This window comes from Cyprinodon tularosa, unplaced genomic scaffold (assembly GCF_016077235.1).
Source record: "Cyprinodon tularosa strain WSP-4 unplaced genomic scaffold, ASM1607723v1 ctg532, whole genome shotgun sequence".
Lineage (NCBI taxonomy): Eukaryota > Metazoa > Chordata > Actinopteri > Cyprinodontiformes > Cyprinodontidae > Cyprinodon > Cyprinodon tularosa.
The window spans coordinates 106,831-117,667 of NW_024039266.1; the positions used below are offsets into that span (position 1 = coordinate 106,831).

The following is a 10,837-nucleotide window of genomic DNA, read 5'->3' on the forward strand; positions in this document are numbered from 1 at the left end:
CTTTTCTAAAGATCTCAATGTCCACAAATCATGACAGAAATAATATTTTAGTGCAAAGATTGATGTTTAAAAAGGAATTGTAGGGGACCAGCCAACGGCCCATCAAGGAAAGTGGGGAAATTTTGAATAGCTCTACTGTAGTAGTATGTTTGTGATTCCAAAAAAGAATCCACTGAAAGTTTTTTCCAAGTTTGAAGACGTTCCGCTTCCCATCCAGGAAGCTTTTTTCAATTCAAAATGTCAGAAATAGCGTTGAGTTTGAGGTTTTATACAGTAGCCCAACAAAGCCTTGTTTTTGTTTTCAAAACTTGCCGATTGGAATTACACAATGTGGCATTGCAGGTTAACAAACGAAGCCAAACGACCCCCATTCCAAAGGGGTGGATCCGTTCGTCCGTTCCAAATTTGCACGTTTGTGTTTTAAATAAAACTGCATCTATGGGCCTTTAGTATGCATGTACACTTTTGGCAGAATTAGACATTCTAAATCCTATTTCACTGCTTTTAAGAAACTTTATATAATTGTCATACTTAGTATGGCGGGCACAGGGACACATTTCTATCCACCTTATGTGGAACACAGGGACAAAGATAATAGTATAAATTTCTTTGCTGCAGTGGTTAAACTTCCTTCAGTGAATGTAGTAATATGGTCGCTGTCCATTAAATATTAATTAGTCACTAAAAGGGCTTATAGTTTTCAGATCGGGTAAACCATCAAATGGTTCTATTGTATCATAGATGCGTTATTCTTCTTATTAAGGCATTAAATATGCATATTTCTTAAACTATGAAATGTTCTTCCATTATTTATTGTCATGCCTGCCTGTTTTTTTTTTTTTTTTTTTTTTTGGTGAAATGTCATTTTAACCTGAGAACTAAATTTGCTGCAAATGGGGTAAACATAGGCTAGGGTTACTCCAGGGTCACTCAACAGTCTTTGAACTTAGTAAAAGGTTCTGTTCAAGTATTTCTTAGTATATATAGATCTGGAAAAAGCTAGGAGAGAAAAAAATACATGATTGTAAGATTTTCATTGTTTTACTGTTTACATGAAAAATACCTGATCATTCATTTTCAGGGTTTTATCATTTGTTTTTGATAAACTATGCAATACCGTCCATCCATCCATCCATCCATCCATCCATCCATCCATCATCACTAGGGATGGAACGGTTTATGAAAACCGTCCGAACCGTTCGGTTCGACTGTCTCGGTTCGGTTCGCGTGTGTTGCGTTCGGTTCATGCGCTGCTCCTTTTTCTCATAGGTGAAGCGTTTACATTCCAGAGCAGAAGGTGGCCGTACTGCGACCAAAGCCAACCACCAGTAGTAAACAAGAAGAAGAAGCGAAGCAGCGTAGCCGGGTGTAGCAGAAAAAAATCAGTTGTTGTGGAGAATTGTGTGGGTATGGCGAGTGGGAAAGAACAGGAGTTGGAAGACGCGCCAGCAGCACTTTATAGGTCTGCTGTATGGGACCACTTTGCATTTAGAGTGACCTACCATGACGGCGGAAAGAAAGCTGTGGATGAAAGTGCAACAGTGTGCAAGCCTTGTGCAACACGTTTTGTTTACGCTAACAGCAACATGACCAACATGTCATGCTAACCCCGAAATCCCTCATACTCCATCAGCGCTCCGCCCCGCTGCGCTCCAGACCGCCTGCACAAAGCAAAGCCTACAGCCTCCACTGCGGCTCCCGTCCGCTCCGCTCTGAGTCCCTTGCAGATCGTAGAGGGCATGCGCCAGATGATTAAATTCAAAGCAGCAAAACATGCGGAAATGATCCATGGTATCCGCGGATCATTAAAAATAATTACAATTCATTAATTTTTTTGGATTTTTTCATTAATTTCATTATTTATTTATTTTTTTTTATTTATTTTTATTTATTTTTTTTTTTTTCGGTGTAACAACAAACATATACCGAACCGAAAACCGTGACCACGAAACCATGAACCGAACCGTGGATTTTGTGAACCGTTCCAGCCCTAATAATCACTGACCTCCATTGATTGTTCAAATCTTTTCCTACCAAATCCAATTAATCTTTAAATTAATCTTCACCCTACTGATGGTGGTCAGAGGGCCTGTTGCCACCAGTGTACGGCAGCCTTTCTTCTGTCAGTGAGCCCCAGGGCAGCTGTTGCTACACTGCAGCTTGCCACCATCAGTTTGTGAGTCTGTGGGTGAATAACTGAATGTGGTGCAATGCACTTTGGTCAAGTTTCCTGACTTGGAAAAAAACACTTTTTACAGGCAATTTACCATTAATACCATTTACTAAAAACAAGGTTGAATAATGTTTAAGCAATATAAAAACAAAATTTGACAAGGAAATTACTTTTTAATTAAAGATACTGTATATGTTCATAAATGAAATGTAAAATCCATGCTCTCATCATAACACCTCTACTTAAAAAAACTTTAAGTTTTTCTAAACTGCTCTAAATTAACTAATTAATTTACTTTATATAGTTCTACAATCTTTTAGACGAACAGTTATTTGAGATATTTTTGTGACGTAGGCAGATAATGGTGATGTCTAATTGGATTAGGTCTACCTTGCATTTCCAGTCAGCTTTCGGTTGAATGTACAACCTTCTAAAAATGGTCTTACATGTATTTTGTATAAATATTTCAATTTTTCTCGACCCTCACATTTTTATTTTTTTTTTTGGACTGATTTAATGATGTCTGATTCTCCAACCAGATAATGAAAAAAGCAGTTTAAAGTGTATTCCTTGTTTTTTATGTTTCATTGAAGTGCAAATTAGTTCATATTCAGCTTTTTGTTACACTTAATAAAACTTTACTTTCCTATTTCCTATATTGGGTTTTTGGTATTGTCTTACTCATCTCTCATTTTTTCCGCCATGTAGGTACTGTTGCGAATTGATGATGTAATGCTTTACTGTAGGGTCCTGTCCCACCTTGCTGATTTAGCCAGCGTATCCCCAACGTCCGAGAATCTCCTAATACGCTGGCATACGTTGGACATTCTATGTATTTTTTCAACTTAGGGCATATACATGGAGTATTCATAACGAGTCCACAACTTATGTCCAACGACAGCCTAGCTTATGCATAACACATGGCAGCATAATGCCCATGAAATTATGCATAAGTGTCCTGAGCGGGGTTGTGATTATTGTTGCACCAATACCAGTATCCGGTGGGGCGCCGATCCAGCAATAAATGGTGGCATTGGTATTGGAGAGTAACGACAAATAGGGCGCCGATACCATTTTGAGAGCCAAAAGTGTATTCATCTATTCACCCATTGCTGTTTACCTCCTGCCAAAAAACAAAGAAAAAAGAAAGAAAAGATTTTGGTTGCAGCAGATTCAGGATCATGTCTGGTAGGAACTGTGTTGGTGGTGGGCGTGAACGCAGGGAGGATCCATCACACTCACCTTCTGGCTCACCCTATGATGGGGATGAAGTCTGGAGGAGAACTGACGGTTTCCTCCTGTGATCCCCCTTTATACCAAAACGCTGCCAATACGCCATTATACAGTAGCTGGAAGTTAGAAACACGTTCAGCGCTCGTCTGGAACACGTCAGATACGCTGATATGCGTTGGAGAGAAGTTCTTGAAAAGTTCCGTATCCGTTATGCACAACTTACTCATAAATTTAGGATAAGCTAGACGCCACGACTTATGAGTAACTGACACTTAATGTATGTCAACGATCAGATAACTGACCTTTAACTCATGACCCACGTATGAGCATACGCTGGCATGCTACGTGTGCCAGCATGCCTCAGCGTTCTCATAACTTATACAAAACATACCCATAAGTTATCCAACGTTTTTGCCTGATTTTCTGTACGTCAGGAATCCCCTGGTTTAATCATCTTGAGGCGGCTGCAGTGCAGGATCTGGAGTTAACCCGACTCCGCCAGATGGATTTGCTCCGCATATCCATCTGGAAACCTTCCGTTGAAGTAATTTTGGGAAGGGGCGAAAATACTGGTTAGCTGATTGGCCTATGTTGGTGATAGACGGGTCAAATAAACCAATCAGATCAACGAAGCATATGACGTACTAACAGAGCGACGACGAAAACACAACCACAAGCCAGGCTACTCTTGCCGAAACCAGTCGGGAGAAGAGCAAAAACATCTTTTCCTCTGAGAAAAGCCTCCAGAGCAGTGTTTTGCTCTTCTGTCAGTGAAGAAATACTCTGTTATTCCGATAAAACTTGCTCGATAGCCACGCTAACGCTAGTTTCATCGGCTGAAGCCGCCATGTTCTTTAGACTGAACTGTCGCGCTTCTCGTTGCGTCACACCTCAACCCGCCTCAAAGCCAACGCTGATTGGACGTTCATTTGGTGAACGGCTCAAAATTTTCTTTAACGGAGAGTCTCCAGACTGATCTGCGAGTGAAACCTTGAAAGCTCGCAAGATCAGGATGGTCTCACGAGGCTAATCTGGAGTATCCTTCATGTTCCTTCAATGCAGATTTGGTCAGCTCGAACAACAATGGTGAATGACTGTGGCGAAAAAAAATGGTTAAAATTAATATAGTTACCTTTATATAAGCCAAAATATGTTGTTTTTAGGTAAAGATGTAGCTTTGTTAAATACAAATATCTGCCTAGATGGGTACGAAAAAAAAAAAAAAAAATAAAAGAGCTCCATCGTTTCGTTTCCTGGGTACTGACTTTTTTTCCTTAAAAATAACAAATTTTTTCCTGAGACCTGAGATATGATAACATTTTTATTTATTTTTTTCTGAGAACTGAGGGGGTCCTAAAATGTCCACCATACTGCACAGTCATCCTTTTCCTTACACTCATTTCGGCTACTTTGAAAACAAGATAATACCTTTGATTATTTTATCTCTAAAATGCCTTTTTATAGACTAGTCATGGTTTTCATTCTCTTATAATAAACAATAAAAGATAACATAAAGCACACTTGTTTGTTTAGCTGACATTTTGAATGCAGTGAGCAGTTTATATTCTTCTTTTCATATTATTTCATGATACATACATAAAATGAGCCTGTATATAAGGATATATTTGTTTTTTTTAATATATTTTGTGTTAAAGGCACAGGCAGAAAATGTGTCTTGTATAAAAACAAAGAGTAGTAACAGATGCATATGATTTTCTTACGCAATAAATTGTTGGTATGTGGTAAAGTAATCACCTTTATCTTATCATCACCAGTGTTGCCTAAGAACAGATGATTGGAGCCGTTTTTTATAGAAATAGAAAATAAGCTTTGAGTTCACGTTAAACTGAGCGCTTATAATTTGAGGACGGTCCCTAACTTCTGCAGGCCATCTCTATCTTTACCGTCAATCGGAGCGGCGGATTAGCGCGCGCTAGGTGCGCGGATTAACCAGCTTTCTGCGCGTGACCATGAATGTGCGGTCCTGACAGATCATACTGCGGGTCACCATCGATTCGGAAACTGACGCATCCATCCGGGTCCACCGCTCCGTGGAGGGCAGAGGACCCGACCATCTGCGGCGCAGAGAGGGGAGGTAAGCCGCTTATAGGGAACCGCAAACGGGCCTGCTGTCGGAACCATGCGAAGAAAGGACGGATTCCTGTTTTCAGAGAGGATTGATCTGTGAAATGAGGCTTTGTTCCTAACAGCTGGAGTCCAAATAACGGTACCAGCCCCCCTGAAGGTGAGCAGAGTGGACGGAGGTCCTTATTTTCCTTTGTTAATGTCTATTAATAGACCTGCTGTGGGTCTGGTTCTTATAGAGGTATGGTGTTTATTACACACGATAGGCTGTCAATTTAAACTTCAATCAGTGGTTTAGATGATGTGAGCAGGTTGTTTGTTTATAAGAACTGTGGTTAGCCCCGCCTCCTGTTCTGCGTCTATTATAACCTTTATAATAGACGCATTATAACCTTTAAAACGCTATTAATGTGGTTCTGGAATCAGAATTAATCTCCTTTGCCTCCATCGATGGGTTCATTAGGCAGCTGAGACAGCTGATGGCGCAGCCGGCCCAAGGCATAAGGGAAACAAGCTCCTATTTCTGACTCTGGAGCTAAACGGAAACAGCAACGCTCCAAATGTTAAGCAGAATAAATCAAAAGAAAACTCAAAAAGAACATTAATACGTTTTTGGAGTGAATTTTGTTCCATTGTTCTAAGACAAATATATGTTTTAAAATTGGGGATTCGAAGAAAAAAAGCCATCCGGAAATGAAACTTCTTATTAAAAACAAGGTGTGGAGAGTAACTTAGCTTTTTTTTCTCAGTTAGTAGTTTGAACAATTCTTTTTAAAATGATTTCAAAAAATATTTTTTTTATATTATTTAAAATGTATTTAGTTTGGGATTTTTTTGTTAAGTATAGAGACTATATTTCCAAATTTTATTTTTGAATATATATATATATATATATATATATATATATATGTATAGGCATCCAGAAATTAGCATCTGAAATAACTTAAGCGTTTTCATATATAGCCTACATATAAACGCTAACTTTCTCACTATATATATATATATATATATATATATATATATATATATATATATATATATATATATATATGAAAATGCTAATTTTCTCAATTTGACAAATTTTTTTCACTTAAATTATTTCAGATGCTAATTTCTGGATGGCCTTTTTAACAATTTCTATTTACCATTTAATTATTGTCAATAATGGAACAAAATCAAATCCATCCTCATACACTCTTCAGACCAGTTCTGCATAATGTACATAATTATCATAATTTATGGGCTTCTAATAAATAATTTAATACATTAAAGTCTAATTTATCTTGGTTGATTAAATGACTGGATGACCTGTCATACTGTCAAATTTTTGCCTCATGGGTTTAAATATATATATATATATATATATATATACACCCTCACTTATATGGGGTTACTTTTTTCTAGCCTTCAAAAAGCTTCTGGCTTACAATGTTCATATGCCTGAGATCCAGTGTTTAGATCCGTTCTTGATGTCAGTTGTTTCCAAAGAAAATGTTACTAAGAGCAAAACATGGTAGATGTAGCATCATAGTGAGGCTCTTTATTGCGACCAGAGGCAAAACTCCTAAAATAAACCTGAAAGCATCAAACTTTGAGGACATTTGACATACAGCTGGTGTAAATGTACATGAGCTTCTATGCTTAGTTTTAAGCATTGTGTATATTACCAAAAAAGTCACTGAATGTTATTTATGCACCCATATTTTTAATAATCAAAGCTATGTCCTGTCATACTGATATGACCTCAACACGACAGTTTATGAAAAGAACTAAAGGGAAATACACAGTATTTACACTTTTGAGCAGAATTCAGTGACATGCAGCATTTAAATAGGTCATCCTGAAGGGAACAACACCGGCCTTCTCACAGCTATTTAAAAAGCATTCATTTTAGAATGCTGGCAGTCTATATTCTATTTAAACACTCTCAGCATTTAAGACCATAATTATCACTGTGATGTCATGGAGGGTAGAATGAGACTTATCCCCTGTTCATTAAATTTCTGCAATATGGTGTTTACCTCCCAGTCGCTGTTCCAGGAGCAAATTCTTGGTGGTAAACAAGGGAGAGGCTGCAGCAACCTGTGATTAAGAGAAAAATGTCTGCAAGTAGCTCAGCTGGTATTTTAGTTAGCTGTGATACCAAGCACCTTTTTTAGATCCATAATTGGGTAGGTTTGAGTACCCAATTTGAATAATTCAGCTGCATATTTTCTTATTAATTCATTTCAGTCAAATAACTTGCATCCCTTCTTTTTTGCAGGAATGTTCACTCTCACAGAAGTAGCCTCTCTGAATGATATCCAGCCAACCTATAGGATACTGAAACCATGGTGGGACGTCTTCATGGATTACCTTGGTATCGTGATGCTGATGTTGGCCATATTTTCTGGAACCATGCAGTTGACGAAGGACCAGGTCGTTTGCCTTCCCATCTTAGAGCAAACGCAAGATGGATCAGGGGGTTTCTTGGAAACTCAAATGCCAGAGCCAGGGGAGGGTTTCTGGAACAAAGAAAATGCAATTGGGGAACAAGCCGCGCCTCTGATGTCTAAACGGCCTCCCAAAGGCATAGTCCCTTCAAGTCCTTTTCCACAGTCGGCTGCTTTCATGCCACCACAGCCTAAAGGTGTTAGAACCAAGCTGGATTTTCAGCAGTATGTTTTTGTCAACCAGATGTGCTACCATGTTGCTCTTCCTTGGTATTCGAAATATTTCCCTTACCTTGCTTTAATACATACTATCGTGTTGATGGTCAGCAGCAACTTTTGGTTCAAATACCCAAAGACAAGTTCAAAAGTTGAACATTTTGTTTCCATACTTGGAAAATGCTTCGAGTCCCCTTGGACTACTAAAGCTCTGTCTGAGACTGCATGCGAGGACTCAGAGGAGAATAAGCAGAGGCTGGCCGGAGCCTCAACTCTTCTGAAACATCTGTCCACAAGCAGCGAGGATGGCAGTCCCAATCAGTCAGCCCCAGTGGGAAGCAAGTCCGGAGTCGCCTTTTCTGTCGAAAGGCTTGTGAGTGAAATTCCTTCCATGACCATACTGGACAAAAAGGACGGGGAGCAAGCCAAAGCCCTGTTTGAGAAGGTCCGGAAGTTCCGTGCACACGTAGAAGACAGCGATTTGATATACAGACTCTATGCCATTCAGACAGTCATTAAAACCGTGAAATTTATTTTGATCCTGTGCTACACTATGACATTTGTGGCATCTATAGATTTTGACCATGTGTGTGAACCGGAAATAAAGCATTTGACTGGATATTCAAAGTTTCACTGCACCCACAACATGGCATTCATGTTGAAGAAACTCCTCGTCTGTTATATTGCACTCATCTGTGTTTATGGCGTTATCTGCATATACACATTGTTCTGGCTGTTTCGCCGACCGCTGAAGGAGTATTCCTTTGAAAAGGTCAGAGAGGAAAGCAGTTTCAGTGACATACCTGATGTTAAGAATGACTTTGCATTCCTTCTCCATATGGTTGATCAGTATGATCTGTTGTATTCAAAGCGCTTTGGGGTTTTTCTGTCAGAGGTGAGTGAGAACAAACTTCGAGAGATCAGCCTTAACCACGAGTGGACCTTTGAGAAGTTACGGCAGCATGTGACCCGTAATCCTCAAGATAAATTGGAGCTTCACCTTTTCATGCTGTCTGGTGTGCCGGATGCTGTGTTTGAGCTTACAGACTTGGAAATTCTTAAATTGGAGTTGATTCCAGAGGCCAAGATAACAGCTAAGATTTCCCAAATGATCAACCTTCAGGAGTTGCACTTTTACCACTGTCCAGCCAAAGTCGAGCAGACTGCTTTTATTTTCCTTTGTGATCACCTCCGGTGCCTTCATGTAAAGTTCACAGATGTTGCTGAGATTCCCAGCTGGGTTTACCTGTTGAAAAACTTGCAGGAGCTGTATTTGATCGGCAATCTGAACTCGGAGAACAACAAACTGATCGGACTTGAGTCTCTGCGAGATCTTCGACATTTGAAGATTTTGCAGCTCAAGAGCAACCTGACAAAGATCCCAACAAACATCACCGACCTCTCTCCTCACCTGGTTAGATTGGTTATTCACAATGATGGCACCAAGCTTTTAGTGCTGAATAGTTTGAAGAAAATTGTTAACCTTGCAGAGCTGGAGTTACATAACTGTGAGCTAGAGCGCATACCTCATGCCATCTTCAGTCTAAACAACCTTCAGGAACTTGATCTAAAATCAAACAACATCCGCACCATCGAAGAGGTCATCAGCTTCCAGCACCTCAAGAGACTAACTTGTCTCAAACTGTGGTACAACAAAATCATCAGTATTCCAATGTCAATCAGTCATGTGAAAAACCTGGAGTCCCTCTATCTCTCACACAACAAGCTAGACTCCCTTCCCTCACCATTATTCACTCTCCTCAAGCTGAGGTACCTCGATCTTAGTCATAACTCTGTAGCTGTAATCCCTCCAGAAGTGGGCTTCCTCCAGAACCTCCAACATTTTGCCATCACAGGCAACAAGGTTGAGGTAGTCCCAAAGCAGCTGTTTAAGTGTGTCAAGCTAAGGACATTATGTCTCGGACAAAACTGCATCACCTCCATCCCAGAGAAAATTGGCCATCTCTCGCAGCTCACGCATCTGGAGTTGAAGGGAAACTGTCTTGACCGTCTCCCAGTTCAGCTTGGTCACTGCAGCCTCCTACGCAGGAGCTGTCTGTTTGTGGAGGACCACCTCTTTGATTCCCTTCCTATGGAGGTCAAAGAGAGCATAAATCAGGAAGCTAGTGTCTCCTTTGCAAATGGGTGTAAATGTTTAATGGAAGGTCGGTAGTTTAATGGTATTATATGCCATTGCCATTATTACGTAGTTATTGTTTTCAGCACACAAAATTAACTGTAGTTTAAGGCCTGGTTTATATTTAGAAACCAAGTCATCTGTGTGTGTCGCAATTTACGCCCCTTTCCGCAGACTCTTGTGCACCTCCCCAAAATTGTAGGTGACCGCAGAGAGTGCCGCAGACTCTGATTGGTCAATTCTACATCCGCTCTGCACTATGTTTCTGTTTGGTACCTAATGGCAGAAACTCTGGCTGTAGTGCTTTCTAAAACACGTGGCACACCTCGGACACTATCCCAAACACCTTGCAGGACGCTAGTTTGTAGCTCTGTGTGAAGGTCTGTTGGTTTGCACCCGAAGCAGAAACACGCAGCGCCGCAGCCAGTCTTTCGGGAACATTAACAGGTGAACTGTGTGTCGTCCGACGTTGGATGAGGGGTTGTAGACGGTGAACAAGTTCATCAAACCGACACACAGACACCCACAATCCTAGCTAGTTCATGATTGTGCAAGAGGGAC

The 10,837-nt window shown here is 40.1% G+C and overlaps 1 protein-coding gene across 1 annotated transcript; it reads left to right on the forward strand.

Annotated features, from left to right (window-relative positions):
• Positions 1 to 5,281: 5,281 nt before the first annotated feature.
• lrrc8db (leucine rich repeat containing 8 VRAC subunit Db) lies at positions 5,282 to 10,495 on the forward strand. The gene is made up of 2 exons (XM_038304366.1): positions 5,282 to 5,651; positions 7,755 to 10,495. The coding sequence occupies exon 2, from the start codon at positions 7,757 to 7,759 to the stop codon at positions 10,310 to 10,312; it is 2,556 nt and encodes an 851-aa protein (XP_038160294.1). The 5' UTR covers positions 5,282 to 5,651; positions 7,755 to 7,756; the 3' UTR covers positions 10,313 to 10,495.
• The last annotated feature ends 342 nt before the right edge of the window (positions 10,496 to 10,837 follow it).

Bases quoted from the DNA above. Each gene is read 5' to 3' on its own strand.
- lrrc8db (XM_038304366.1), top strand. From the start codon at position 7,757: ATGTTCACTCTCACAGAAGTAGCCTCTCTGAATGATATCCAGCCAACC.